Source organism: Gordionus sp. m RMFG-2023, chromosome 2 (assembly GCF_954871325.1).
Source record: "Gordionus sp. m RMFG-2023 chromosome 2, tfGorSpeb1-WG-v2, whole genome shotgun sequence".
In the NCBI taxonomy this organism is placed as follows: Eukaryota; Metazoa; Nematomorpha; class Gordioida; order Chordodea; family Parachordodidae; genus Gordionus; species Gordionus sp. m RMFG-2023.
In genome coordinates this window covers 21836204-21852884 of record NC_088776.1, presented here as the reverse complement: position 1 = coordinate 21852884, position 16681 = coordinate 21836204, and the positions used below count along the sequence as shown (strand labels likewise).

Below are 16681 nucleotides of genomic sequence, written 5' to 3'. Positions count from 1 at the left end.
TTTAAGATATTTCTGAGTGTTATATACCTTTTTACTATTATTCTACCTATCTCTTCTAATTTCATGTATTTTCAAACCACTAAAACAATGCATAATTATACTGTTATTTGATCTTCAAACATATTTTTTATAGTAATTAAACCCAATGACATATTATGTCATTGAATTAGTCCACACTTTTCTATTATTATTATCTTCATCTAAATATTTTATTGAATATTGGAGTTATTCGTTTTATTCTAAGTGATCTTTATTCTTATTCCATCAAAACTAGTAATTTATTATCCCATAGTATTCGAATAATTTTAATAATTATACCTAATGCCAGTCTATGAACAAATGCGATTTTATTTTAACCTGATTATTGGTTGCCATCGACATATCAATCAAAAAATAATTTTAGATGCACGATCTATTATTAGATTCGAAAATAAGGATTTATGTATTCTTGCCTATAGTTGTAATAACCTTCTTAGTTGGTATCGTTCGACATTATGTTTCAATTTTATTATTGTCTACCAAAACCGTTGAAATACAGCAAATTCAAGATAGGTGATATTTTAATTATTATTAATGTTTCAAATATTTTAATAGTCAAGCCCTAATTAGGAGTCGGTTTTTGAGAGAAAATGGTAATTTTATTCCTAAACAGGTATACTTTTAATTCGGTTACATGTTTAAATTAAATTGTAAGTCATTTATCGCGAGGAAAAATTATTTTAATAATATTGAAAATGGATATTTTAAGAATCAAAAGCGAAAACCAGTTGTGCAAAATCCAATAACAGGTTAGTAATCTATAAAAATAGGTTTAATAATATATTTAATATTAAATGAATATTAAATGCATGATAAATCCACAATGACAATTTTCTAAACATGCCAAAGAATGTATTTTAAAAACATGTTTCATTATTACAAAATTATATATATATATAGCAAATGAAAATTTTTTTATTATGAATTATTAATATACATCTTTTATAGACCCAGCTGTTATGACAGAAATGTTGAAAGGAAATTTGACAAATATGTTGCCAATGCTTGTCATTGGTGGGTGGATTAACTGGACATTTTCTGGATTTGTTACAAGTAATTTTTTAAATATATATCATTTTATTTTTTATAATTAAGCCAAAGTTCCATTCCCTTTAACACTGAGATTTAAGCCAATGCTTCAACGAGGTATTGAATTACAATCATTGGATGCTTCTTGGTATGCTATATTATAAATATTATATTATACATCACCATTTTTAGGGTCAGTTCAGCATCATGGTATTTTTTAAATGTATTTGGTCTACGTAGTATATACTCATTAGTGTTGGGGGAAAATAATGGTATGCTTTTATTTTATATTTGATGAATAATAATTTGAATCAATAGCTGCAGATCAAACTAAAATAATGCAGGATCAAATGTCAGGTGCAGCCCTTTCTATGCCTCCAGATCCTAAACAAGCATTTAAAGTTTAATTATAACAATTTTTAAATTTTTTAAAAAAATTTAGGCTGAATGGGAAGCTTTAGAGTTGTGTGAACATAATTATGCTCTTAAAGATATTGAGGATAAAATGATATATAGATCACCATTGATATCAGAAGGCTATTACCTCAAATCTAGTTATTAATATTATTTATTATTAATTTTATTTATTTACCATATTCTGCATATAAATATGATATATTATACTTTTGTAATGTTAATTTTATCTAATATAATATATAATCTCCATAATGAAAACAATTGCTTTTGTATCATCTTAATGTATCAACATTTAAGGACACTAGATAATATTGCCACCTACCACTATCGAACCTGGAGATTCTCATTTAAAACTCTTTATTTTTTTCATTTTTAACTTATAACTATAAAAAAATATTTTGGATCTTAATATAGTTATTTAGAGTTTTTAATTCAGATATTTAAACCATAGTTTTAGAATTTTATTCAGCAATTTGGAAGCTGAATAGAGAATATTTATATAACATACTTATTTCAATAAAACTTTATGATTTATCAATTACTAACAACTGCATTTTTGAAGGTACTAATGCTTTACTTTCTAAGTACTAAATATATACTACTCTTCATCAGCAACATATAAGGGGTTATCACATTACAAAGATATTTTTTAAATTATTTTCTGAAGGTTCTTTTTATGTAGTCACAACTAAGCATAAATTATGTAGAAGATAATTAAATCTTTTTGATATAAATTTCATAATATGTCAAAATAATTTCTTTATATACTCAATCCTAATATAAGAAGGTAATAATATAGTTTCAGTAGAAAAAAAAAGAATCATTATAATTTTTTTTTGTTATCTTAGAAATTAGATTACTGTCGTATATATATAGATATTAAAAAATTAAGACTGGGATCTCAACTTATTTGAAGCATCCGACAGCCCTAATATCTATCATCTTTTCATAGAGTTGTCTTATTATTATAGTTTTTATATATAAAAGGAGTTATATTTATATAAGCAGATAATCTGTCAAGAATGATGGGGAATAATGAATTTCTCTTTTATTTGATGATGGGTAATCAGAAATGTCTCCTTTATTATTAACCTTTTTTATGAGGTGTGAATCAGAAATTAATTTTTGTTATGAGAGCTTATTTAATATTATTTTTATAAACTATGTTAATGAAGTATATATTTATAATCTCTTCAATATGATCAAATATTTGGAAGATATATGTGAACAGTGGTTGGCAAATGACAAAATTATCAGGCCCTGCTCAGTGAGAATTAAATTAATGCCCAGCACTCAGCCTGGACCAGTTTCAATTTTTTACTTAAGTTAGGCCTGAACCAAAATATATGTTGTTGAACCTAAATAAACAACTATGATCTTGGGGAGTGATTTAATTAAAAACGCTATTTTATTCATCAAATATATATACAAAAAATTTGTCAAGCATGGCCCAAAATTTTTTTTTAGATGTGAGAATTTGATCATGGTATTGCGGACCACTGATGTGAATATACATAATATCCAAGAATGTCTTTATGTGCATAATATAAAATTATTCTTAAATACATTTAACCTAATAATTTAATCTGGCTAAATGAAGGTTTTGTAGAGCAATACATGTGTCTGTTTAATATATTTCAGACTTGTAGGCCTGGCCCTAAGCCTGGGACAGGTACACGGACCAGCCTATATTCTAATTTTTTTTAAATATATCATAGCCAGGTCTGAAATTTTTAAAAAAATATGTGGCCCATGCCTTAAAATTCTTTTAAAAAAATACGGCCGACTTTATATTTTAAACAAAATATTTGAAATCACAATTATTAGCTATAGAAATTAAAAATTAATCTAATATAAAATTTAAAGACTTTATATTTTAAAATGAAATTTGAATCACCATTATTAGCTCTAGAAATTAAAGAATATTATATGAAATTTAAAAAAATACCCAAACCGAAAATTTTTTTGCCCGTGCAGGGTCGATAAATTTTTTTAAAAAAATATCCGAGTCGGGCCGAGATTTCTGATATATGTAATTATTTTTGAAAATATGTTTCTTTTCACATGGTCACTTTCAATTTTATATAAATTATTTTCAAGGCTATTACGTCGCTTTTTACTCACTTTTATTTTTTCAGAAATCGACAAAGTATGCCTTCGATAATAAGGTATGTAAAACTTTCATCTAGCAATAATAAATATTTTAGATCATATGAAAAGGTAAAAAATATAGGCGAAAAGATTTTATATATTCAGGTAATAAAGGCAATTTTTCATAGATATTATGAAATTGCTACATCACCATGAGCTAGAATACTTATCTATAATTAGCACCCAAAAAATTAATTTATAAAAAAGGATTATCTAAAAAATACTCAAATTTAAAGTGACTTAAAGTATGAGGCTTGAGCTATATCCTGGAATGGAAAGATTAAAAATGGATGGTACAGATCCTCCCTTTAGATTAGGATACCTTATAACTGAAGGTATAAAACAATTTGCTGTAAAATGGGCTTCACAAAGCTGTAATTTTAGTAGAAATTAAGTTTTTCCTATTTATTGCCTTTATTCATTTTGATAATAAAATTTTATTCTTGGGAGGGAACCTAAAAAAAATTAATATTTATGTTTGATAATATAATAGAATTTTTTAAAAAAATCTATGAAAAGAAGTTTTTTACAAGTTTGTGTGGTTGCATGAAAATGCACAGCAGCCCATCTCAATCTATCTTTATAAAATTAAGAAAGATAATTATTAATTGCAGATATATATAATTTAGGAAAATTTTATATCTAATTTTACCAAATAAGGCTTACAACATAGAATCAAAGATATAAAAACTACTAAAATGTTTATAAATAATTGACTATATTTAATAGATCAATGTATTAAAATTACAATTCTGGAAAAATAATTATTCAAAATATATATCCAAAATAATTACATTTGATAAAATTATCTAGATATACCTTGATGATTCCTAATATTAATTAAGAAAAGTCTTTATAAAAATTGTAAATTTGAAATAACACTTATCTAAAAGATGAGATTTACGTGAAAACTACTATATTAAATCTAAAAATATGTAAAAATAAAGTTAAATTGATAAAAAATTACTAAAATATCTTCTAAAAATTACAATAGTTATATTTAATATGTGCTGAAGAACTAAAAATTTAAAAAAGATTACACGTGATAAAAGCGTTTTCGCCCTCTGGTTGTGGATAAAATATAGCTACGCTAGGTTTTCCATAAAAATCCATTAAACTGGATAGGTAATTAAGGCGAGAAAATGAGGAGCCCTTCACACGTTTGTGGGCAAGCCGCACGTACTTGTACGCGCAACAGTCCGAGAACTGTTGCTTAAACGTCTATAGGCTAATAAACAAAAAGAATTAAGAATTGGGCAAAACAAAAGCCTATACCCAAGAACTGCAAAAATAATTTAAAGGGTGGGTGGTGGCTAATTTTAAGTTTAACATCTTTAATGTATAATAATTACTATCAATAATTGAGAATGTGTTCATATCAATTGAATTTCGAATTTACTCATGAAAAATAAGAAAAAGCTAATCGGTTTACCGTAAATTGTTTAAATAGGTGAAAATACCAGTGAATAGACAAAAATTAGTCAGTAATAAGTTTAGGACTATCCAGCCACAAACCACACAACGAAGGTTTTTTTTTTGTTCCAGAAAAACAAAAACTCTACGAAGTGATAGACAGATTATATAGCGAAAAAGGTCAGATATGAGAGAAAGGAACTATGACGCACAAATAGGAACCTGCTTTCTAAGTTTTAGGAAATAGAAAAGTAATTGTTGACAAGGATTAACAAAAGGCATTATGGCTTGATTGTTATATGAGAGTCTATCACTCACCGAAAAAAACTCTACCAACAAACATAATTACAAACCTCGCCCCCCTTTCGACTGGTTTCTCCATAAATAAAATGACAAGTGGTCAAAAAAAAACTAAGGGAAAACAAAACTCCGGGGCTAAATAATATCACAGCAAAATATCCAAAAATTGCACCTACAACAATATCTCGCTACCTATTTGCCCTCTTTTAATAAAATATAGTGGGATGGAACTAATCCTACCTAAGTAACTAACCCCAAAAAGAACAAAGACCACAAAAATTAAAGGGTTACTGAGCTATAACCTTCACATCCTGTAGCATAAAAAAAATTTTTTTTATGGTTTACACAAAAAAAACCACAAGCATATCACCTACACTTCATCTTTTCCCCAAAAAAATACATTGTTTATACAGGCCAAAAAAAATATACTGGAGCCAAAATTAGTTCAGAAAAATAATTATGCAGAAAAGTAAGTACAAACACCCTTCTACTTCACATTTTTAGATTATAGCAGAGCTATTGATAAAGTTAACCATGCAGCTTCGTTGTCAGAAAATGGGAAGACCCCAACATCTTCCAGATCTAGAAAACCACTAATACATGTTTGGATACTTTGAAATCAATGACGAAGAATATCCCCTACCTCCAAGGTAAATAAAGGAGTAAAACATGGCTAAACTCTAGCCACTCTTAATTAAAAGCATAAAAACAAAAGAGAAACACTGGGAACGACCGATGTATAATATGTAGACTCAAATGAGACGTAATGTTTTGAAAAAGAAGAAAAAAGTTAGACTTTAAATCATAGTTAACTAGCAATAATAAAGAAAAAATTAAATAAATAAAAAACCGTTTTTCTCCTTATTTTCCCAAGAAAAAACATGTAACCACTTCAAAAACTTATAGTTAGAACGAGGTAAATGTAGTCGCCAAAGGTATTTAGGGATAACACTTAATAATAAAAGTAGTTGCAAAGAAAAATAAGAATACAAAGGCGAGTGGAAACTTTTAAACGTATATAAAAGTATGGAAGATAAGAGAGAAATCGGTATTTTCTAGACTGAGGACACATCCACAATTCCTATATTAGTCTATGGAGGGGACGGACATGTTAGAGAAAGGGTTGCCAGGTCAAAATTTTCAAATGGTGGGAGAAATTTGGTATTTTGCGGGAGAAATAAAAAATTTGCTAAAATAGGCCCGCAAAATCCCGGCCGAAGCCCGGATTTCGAATTGACTTAATAATCCGCCTATTATTTTTTATAATTAGTTTATATAAATACAAATTCGATAACTATTTTTCAAAATAAAGTAACATCTTGATTTATTAAAATATATAAATTTATAAAATAACCAACGATCCTTTTTAAATATAAAAGAATGTAAACAAGATTACATAAGGTAATTTTTCCATATGTTGCATAGCGCTTCTGATCTTTGCAGTTAATATTGCAACTTTATAAAATTTAGGATTCATTAAAATAATATATAACTTTGAACTTCTAAAGAATTATAATCATTATGATGCCTTTGAACTTTTGTATCTCTCTATTATTATAAATTTAAATTATATTTAAAAAAAATACCTCTTTTCCATATTCAATTGAGAGTATTCTTTTAACAATATTGTTAATACTATTTAAAAAAATAATAAAAAATATTTTTTAAAGATATAAAACTCTTTAATATTTTGACTATCTAAATAAGGTTTTCAAATAGTAGAATTATCAACATGATTAATCTGCAATTTTGATTCATCTAATATAAATAAAATGTTATTTATAGAATAAGTATATAACTAATTAGCTTCCATTGGGGCAAATCTGGTTTAATAAAACGATATACCTTGGCATGCCAGTTCGTCGTGTGAATATTAGATTTTAGTAAAAATGTAGCGTAATAGAAAATAGGTAAATGGGCACTTATAGTTTTTGTCAATCATAATTTTTAAAAAAAAGACAATAATAAAATTAAACGCTTTGTCAATATTTTTTTAAAAGAAAGGGAGGAGGGTTAGATTTTTATACTTTTTTATAAAAAAATTAGAATTATACTATTTTTGAATTTTCTTTCTGAAAACAATTGCAGGGGTGATTCCGATCCCCTATACTCATCTCTTATTGGGGAGAGGGAAAAGGAGTAGGTAATTATCAACGCAATATTGACATTTGGAAAAAATAATAAATTGGGCACTTGGGGTAGGGAAAGGGTAAGGGATGGAGTTAATTTTGTAGTAGGAAGAAATTTTAGAGAAGGCAGGGGTAAAATTAGTGGCTTCGTAAATATTAATTTAGCATTAACAGTTGAAACTTAATTGACTATTATTATTTAAATTATTATATAACCCTAATTAAATAAATATATCATTTATTAATTGAAAACTAAAAAATTTAATATTGTAATAAGCAGAGTTCAAAATGACTAATCAACTGTATATTTATTTTTAAATTTTATTATCATACCTATTCCTAAAAATATTTTCAAGGTCCAAATAACTATAATAAAAAGTAAGTAAGTAGACATATAGTTTATAATCCTCTATTATATATAGTTGTTTATAAAATATTAAATAAAGTGCCACATTTATAGACGTATTTGATAGTTATAATATATTACAGTTAATATTATAATGAATTTTATTGTAAAATGTTTTTGATAATAAATAGCAACAATTTGCTTTTAGGTATTTAACGCCATCTATTTATTTATAAATAATTTTAATAATTAAACATTTTATTATTCATTTTACAATAGATGTAATAAATTTGATTTCCTTTTTTACGTTAGGAAAGCTATTTATTTTTTTTTCAAAAACAGTTTTGAGTTAAATTTTTTATACAAGTATATTTTTGATATGTTTACAAACTACTATTATTTTAAGATATAATATACTAACTAGAGGTGGTGCGATAATATATAAAATCTTAATTGTTTCATCATATCATTCTAGCCCTTATTTTATAGTTCAAAAATGTTTTATTTCTAATATGGCATCCTAGCCGTGTAAATAATCAAGGCTTCAATATATTTGCACAATTATTTCTTCCAAATATTTTTAGTGTTTTTATTTTATCAATTTATCCAACATAATAAATTCTGATATTAGTTTACATCGTGAGTGTCATGGCTATTACTGCAAACTAACCAGTATCTATTATTTGTGTTGCTATGTAATTTAAGATTATTATTACAACGGCTGAGAGCATAGGATTGCATATTTTAAATAAACAATAATGGTCAACTGTGTAGTCGTTTATATATTATATATCATTTAAAATGGATGATAATCTTTTAGAAATTTAATATCTCACAATAATTTTCTCGATTACTTATCTAGCTACCATTATGTTATCTAAAAGGAAGCTCTAACCACTTAAATGATTTGGATTGGTCGTTTATACTCTCTTCTTCAAGAATTGTTGATTTGGTTATAAATTTTTTCTTATTAGTCCATTCTATAAATGTGTAAAATGGTAAAAGAGAGTTATATTATTTTGATAACCTTTTGTTAATGTAACTTGCTAAGAATTATATTATTGTAATATGTGGTTTTGAAACTATTATCAATTTAGGCATATGTATGAATTAATTAATCATTTTTATCACTTGTAATTCTTTAAACGCAAATTTTTTTATATCAGCAATCGAAAATATTTTATACTCTAATAAATAGATTTTGTATTTAAAAGTTTTATTTCTAGAAATGTCTTGTATTGTTTTAATTATTTATATGCCTGTTTATTTTGTATGCATTATATAATAAATGTGAAAATTAAAATTCAGAATAATTGATCAAAGATAACAAATTTAAAAAAAGTATAATATATTAATATTTAACCCGGCCGCAAATTGGGGGGCATGGAGGGCGAAGCCCCACATTAAATTTTTTTTAGTTGAGCCCCCTGAGATTGTAAAGGCTAGCGACGCCCTTGGGTAAAATTTAAAGAAGAGTCAAATTGGCATTGGTTCATGAGCAGGTGCCAGGTCAAAATTTTCAAATTGCAGGAGAAATTTGGTATTTTGCGGGAGAAATATGAAAATTCCGGTAGAAATAAAAAATTTGCTAAAATAGGTCTGCAAAATCCCGGCCGAAGCCCGGATTTTGAATTGACTTAATAATCCACCTATTGATTTTTATAATTAGTTTATATATATACAAATTCGATAACTATTTTTCAAATAAAATAACATCTTGATTTATTAAAATATATTAATTTATAAAATAACCAACGATCCTTTTTAAATATAAAAGAATGTAAACAAGATAAAATTTTATAAAAAACTAACGATTTAAATCTTACAATGTAAAAAATATATTATAGCGAATGTCCCGCAAAACATCTGCAATTGGAAATCTACCTTGTGTGTGTGTGTATAACATTATAGGGATAGGCGCTTAATTTTCACGTATCAGATCACAAGTACAAAATAAGGTAATATTGTACTCTTTTCAATGATAATTATTTAATTTATTATTGTTCAATCACATTGTTTTAAACAGTGCAGGAGAGTGTACCTACATCCATTGCAAAACAAAAATATTATCCAAAAATAAGAAATAATACAGATGCAACTACAGTTGCAGCAATTTTAATCCGACGCTATTGCTAAAACTATATTAAAATGTTCAAATATTTTAAAAATACCGATAGACATTGATGTCTTGTTTGAGGATATTGTAATCCTCTCTATTTTTGATTTACAATGTAAAAAATATATTTATTTTATACGAATGTATAAATAAAAAAATATTGAAAATTATAAATAATGTTAATTATATTTTATTTAAGATTTAAATAATGGAATAAGATTTAAATAATGGAACAAAGCGTTTACCGTCTTTATTGAGATATCAATATAATTCCTGGCATGACATATTATAAATTTGTTTAACCATTAGCTCGGCCTCTAATGTTGTTAAAGCAATCCGATTTCTCTCCTTTTTCCAGGCAGTCCTCATTAGGCTAAAAATGCGCTTGGATGAGGCATTAGGTAAGGAGAAGACATACTCGCAAGTTTTTTCCAAGCATGGGGATTTATTGTTATTACAAAAAAATTCTACCCATTTCTTCTCTGCTTTTAGACCATCTAACTTTAAGTATTCTGGCGCATAAAAAATAGAGAGAATTACAATATCCTCAAACAAGACATCAATGTCTTTCGGTATTTTCAATATATTTATTAAATTACAAAAACCATCAATTGACGGTTTCTGTTCTAAGGTCATAATATTTATACATTTGTAAATAGAGTTATTAAAATCAAATTTTAATTGTAAATATTCTAAAATTGTCTTAATAAAAATATCTGCTTCATTTAAAAATGTATTAATTAGAGTATTATTTGAACATTTTAATAGAATATTTTTAGCAATAGTGCCATAAAATTTATTATCAATTTTTAACTGTAGAGATGAACAGAGCTGTAGCATGATTTTGCGAATCTTTATTAATAAAGAATATTCTGATTGCAACTGAATATTAATTGCATGTAATTGCATGAAGTAGATTTCTGCCCTTTCATACTCGAAAAATATTTATTTAAAAAGTATTTTTTTAAGGGTTTGTAAAATTTTGAAATTCTATCGATGGCAGGTATTTAAATCACTAACTCTTTTAGTTGATGAATTAAATTTGTTAAAACATTTCATAATAATTATTTTGACATCCACAGATAGTACATTCATTGCCTTCTTGCAAAAAATGTATATGGCATATACAGCCAATTGGTATTAATTCATTATTTTGCTGCCTCAATTCGGTAAATAAACTTTGGTTTTTGCCAAAATTTATAGATGTATTATCAGCGCAGAAAGCTGACATGCAATTCATTGATAACCCTGAATCAGCTATATTTACATTATGTGGTTAGTTAGATTTTTCACTATCCGAGGGAAAAAAATTTAACAGTTTTATGGAAATGTTCTTATTCTTGTTGAAATAGCGAAGGATCAAGGTAAATGTTTTAATATTTCCCTTATTAGATGTATCGTTAGAATTGAATATGGATGCCCATCTTTCAAATCGTCTAGAATTAATCTCTACGATTCAGGTACTAAAATACTTGTTAGCCTTGTTCATTTTTGTTCTACCACAAGTAAGGTTTGCACTTATATTGGAATCGTTAAATATCATGGGGAAAAGATTCGACCACATTGTGATGATATAGCTCTGTGATTGTTGAACTACATGATAGGTGTATACGATTTCCGAAACTGTAGTTGCATCTATATTATTTTATTTTTGGTAATATTTTTGTATTGCAATCGATGTTGTTATAATCCCCTGTACTGACTTATATGAATGAAATGTTGATTTATTATTGGATAAAAATAAAACAGGATAAAAAGAAATTGACAAACTAGACTTGTTTTTCGAATAAATATTTAAAATTTATTTTAAAAATATAAAAATAATCAATTACTGTCTCTCAAAATTATTATTTATATATTAAAATAGTTAAAATACTAAAAAAAATTGCGGGAGAAATTAAAAAATTGTGGTAGATTTTTGCGGGAGATTTCCAATTGCGATAGTTTAGCTGGAGAGAGATGTCTGCGTGTAAACTAAAAAATTGCAGAAGTCTCCCGCTGATGGGGGGAGACATGGCAACTCTGGTTAGAGAGACCAAAAACTGGGGAAAGGAAAAATAAATAAATAGAAATAGATGACTACAAACAATAAATGTCTCATAAACAAAAGAAGATCTACCCAAAAACATTTCGAACTCAAATCTATGGAAAAATACAATACATACCCAAAACTAAGTATAATATTAAAAAGAGCCAAAGTTAATTCTAGCCCACACAAAAAACACAGATCACAAACTATTTCTCAATGCCATGAACATAGCTTAACACATATAATGGGAAAGTATAGGAAGTACAACAACACCTAAAACATTGTATATGTATGTAATTAAAAGTATGGGACGTACCGATTTAAATTAGTATTAAATCAATGATAAGATAAATAAAAGCTAATGTCAGTGAAGAAAGTAATTCACAGAAAAGGTGAAAGACAAAGTCAGGAGGTAAATTGAGAAATAAAGAGATTAAATAACCTGAATCCAGGAAAATTTTTTTTATGAGAAATTTAGGTAGTTCGATTTAATTTTTAGTAATTTCTTTATAGATTTTTTGTTTTAATTTAGTCTTAGGAACTGTTTCAAATTTAAGTTTAGATCCATTATGTCCTTCAAGGCTCTGTAGAACCATAATGTCTTATATTTGCAATATGTTTTCCCCATTAAAGGAGTATAACCAATTGTTGGCATCAATAACGAGGCTATTGTTACTATGGTTTCTCAAAATATGGGCAAAGAAAGTAAGCCTCTTTTTTAAAGACACAACTTGGGTATGGTTAGACATCATCCAAAAGTTTTCATTCGAGATAATGGTAGAAGATGCCATTTATTATTCTTAGACATTTATTTACGAACGTTTGTAATTTCCTAGTTTCGGTCTTGGTAATCTCCCATGTATCACCGCCATAAAAGAGAATCGGAATGATAGGTGAGTTGAAAATACGGAATCTAGTAAAAACGGATATCTCCCTAGCTTTCCACAGCTTGAAAAATTTATAACAAGCTGCTCTAGCATTTTGTATACGGATTTTTAGTTCCTCTTTACAACTACCTTTATTGTCAATGGTTACACCTAGATATTTTAAGGATTTCCCCACCTTAACCAACTTTCCCCCAATCACCAAATTATTCAGAAGGGGCGCCTGAGACGAAGGCATTATCACTGTTTTATCAAAGTTTATATCCAACCTTAAGACTAAAGGAGTTCAATATAAAGATCAAATGTTGGGTTTCTTCCAAACTTTTTGTTATCAATACTATGTCATCACCATAACATATCACCCTATTTTCCAAGAAGCACTACTGACTGGATTTTAATTCTAAGATATTCGCAGTACCCAGCGTATCTACTATGATTTTATTCATGAGTATATTAAACAATAGCGGGAAAAGAACACACCCTTGCTTTACCCCTTTCTTTGTCCTAAAAGATGGAGAAACCTTATTATTGATTTTAAAGGAGGCAAAAAGACTGCTATAATGTGTTTTAAAGATCCTTACAATATTAGAGTGAATGCCTTATTCGGTTAAAATCTTCCATAGCGCATCATGGTTAACATTATCAAAAGCACTTTTAAAGCCGATAAAAATAAAGTAAAAAGGTAATTTATACTTCTCACATTTCTGCATTATAATCTTTAAAGCTAATATTGGTTCGTTTATATTTCTACTTGGACGGCAGTGGCGTAGCTAGGAATTTTCCTTAGAGGGGGTCCATACATAAAAAAGCCTGGGGCTTCGCCCCCAGGCCCGCTTTAACGGGCCTTCGGCCCTTTTGCCCGACCTTCGGCCAGGTTTATCTTACAAATCATAACCATATCTTTGATAATATATTATAAATATATTTTTTAAATGCATCAATAATTTGTTTTATAATTTAGTAGGTTATTCTCAATGACTTTATAATAATACTATCCAGATAATTTCAATAGTAATAAAATATCCTTCCACAAACATCAAAACCAGAAAAATATAAATATTATTGGTATTTATTTGATATAAAGTCACCACTTATAAGTCTTTTGAACGTATAATCTAAAAATAAATTTTTGCTCTGGGAGAGGTCCATACCCGAAAACCACCCCCGTAGCTACGCCATTGTTGGACGGTTAGCACAAATGTATTTAGACAAAAGGTTCGGTGTTGAGGAAAGAATGCGATTTTTTAAAAGAACCATAAAAACTTTTGATGCAATCGTGAGAGCAATGGCTCTATAATCCTTGAATTTAGATGGATTTGGAATTTTCGGTAAGTTGCAAAAGATAGTCATATTCCAATCTTATGGCATCATCCCAGTAAACCATATCTTGTTAAACAAAAGCAGTAAAACCCGAGAGATAGCTAAGGGAGCTGCTTTTTTGAAGAAATTAAAATTAGGGTAGCCGATAAAATTTCGAAGGATAAACCTTTGGTAAAAGTTTCGAATAGTAAAAAATACAAAAGCTAAAATGGCGTCCAATATACTTTCTATCATCTTTTATTTGCTAAGAATTTAACTATTAATAATTTATATAAAAAGTTTTTAAATAAACACAATTGAATTTCATCTCTCTTTTTTTAAATGGAACCAAATTTCTTTTAAATTCAACATTAACTTCACTTTCATAATTCTTTTATCTATATATAAATCATTCATATATCTAAAATTTACTACTAAATATCAAAACATCTTAACCATTTTAATCAATATAAAATCCTTTCATTTTCTATTATTTCTAAATTCATAAAGATTTCAAGTATAAAATCAATTCCTAAATATCTAATTTTTATTTCATATAATTTAATTCTATTCATATTTTTTTATTTAAATTATACATCAAATCTTTTTCAAAACATATTGCATTTAAATTTCTCTTCCTCTCTTCCCTTTTTCCCTTCCATCTATTCCAATTTTTTTCTCACATTTATAATTTTGTACTTTTCATAAAAATATAATTCTTTTGCTTCATTATTATGGCTATGTATAGTGGTTTTCCAATGTATTGTATAACCCAGTTTTCTTATCTCAAAAAACACATGCACCAATATTATATATATGTATAATCTCAACATTAAATTAATAAGCATCATAAACATAAAAATAAACATATTTAATAATATTTTTCTAAATATAATGATAATTTCCCAAGTTCTATTTCCAAAATCAATATAAAAAATCATATGATAAATTCTAAAAGAACAAAGAATAATAATTGTTATCTAACTCTTATTCGAAGCCATTTTAAAAATATCTATATATGTCAATTACATATCAACAGATATAACATAAATTTCAAAAAGATTATCTTACATTTTTAATGATATATAAACGACTAGACAGTTGACCATTATTGCTCATCTAAATTATGCGATCAAATGCTCCATCAGCAGGGTAATATCTAAAATTACATAGCCACACAAATAATATATGCTGGTTAATTTTCAGTCATAATGACACTCAAGATGTAAACTCATATCAGAATTTAATATGTTAGATAAATTGATAAAATAAAAACCTAAAAATCTTTGGAAGAAATAATTAGAAAAATATTTTGAAGCTTTAAATTATTAACACGGCAAGGATGCCATATTAGAAATGAAACACTTTGTAACTATAAAATAAGGACCAGAGTGATATGACTAAAGCAATTAAGATTTTATATATTATTGTCGCACCACATTTAGTTGGTATATTATATGATAAAATAATAGTAGTTTGTAATAATATCAAAAATATATTATTAAAAATTTAACTCAAAACTGTTTTTCAAAGATGTAAAAAAATAGCTTTCCTAAACACGTAAAAAAAGAGAAGGAAAAATAGATATCTATTAAGATTACATCCATTGTGGGATGAATAACTAGATGTTTTATTTTTAATAATATTTTTAAATAAATAGATGGCGTTAAAAAATTCAATGCTAATTGTTACCTATATTTATTAGCAAAAGTATTTATTAAAATTTTAACTGTAATATATTCTATAACTGTCAGATATGTCTGTAAAAGTAGCATTTTACCTAATATTTTATAACCAATTTTATATAATAGAGGATTATCAACTATATGTCTGCTAATTTTTATAAAGAAATCTCTTATACTTATTTTGACCTTGAAAATATTTTTAGGAAGAGGCATGGTAATTAAATTTAAAATTGAATAATATAATTGATTCGTGATTTTGAACTCCGCTAATTACAATATTAAATTTGTTAATTAAGAAATAATTATTTTTATTTAATTAGGTTTATAAAATATTTTAAATAATAAAAATCAATTAAGCTTCAATTGTTAATGCTAAATTAATATTTAAGCATTATGAGTGATATTGATATTTTATTTTTAACACAGAATTTGATTGCAAGCTGGCATAATGAAAATTAGAATTGTAAAAGAAATCGTTCAGGGGGCTATCAAAAAATATATTTTTAGTTCAGAGGGGATATCAGTGAGCCTTTTTATTTCAGGGGGCTATTCAAAATTTTTAGGGGGCTATAGCCCTGAGCTCCCCCTAGTGACTCTACTGAACGGTTTAAATAAAAAGTCCAATTGTTCATAAATAGCTGTGAATTATCGATAAAACTGAACAAATAATTGAATAAACTGCTATACGATTAAAAAATTACACAAATCATTAATAAAGAAATAACAATTCATTAACTAAAATCTGCGCATTCCTTTTTAACATATCATTCTAAAAAACCAATATATTTTATTTCCATCTGTTAAATGATTGAGTAAATGTCATAAACAAACGGACATTTTAAGT

At 26.8% G+C, this 16681-nt stretch overlaps 1 protein-coding gene across 1 annotated transcript; it reads left to right on the top strand.

Annotated features, from left to right (window-relative positions):
* Positions 1-388: 388 nt before the first annotated feature.
* On the top strand, positions 389-1923 carry LOC135923618 (ER membrane protein complex subunit 3-like). Its single transcript, XM_065458463.1, has 8 exons — positions 389-552; positions 595-652; positions 695-788; positions 988-1092; positions 1135-1216; positions 1261-1340; positions 1387-1469; positions 1511-1923. Exons 1-8 carry the CDS (start codon positions 404-406, stop codon positions 1628-1630), a joined length of 771 nt encoding a protein of 256 aa, XP_065314535.1. The 5' UTR covers positions 389-403; the 3' UTR covers positions 1631-1923.
* Positions 1924-16681: the final 14758 nt, after the last annotated feature.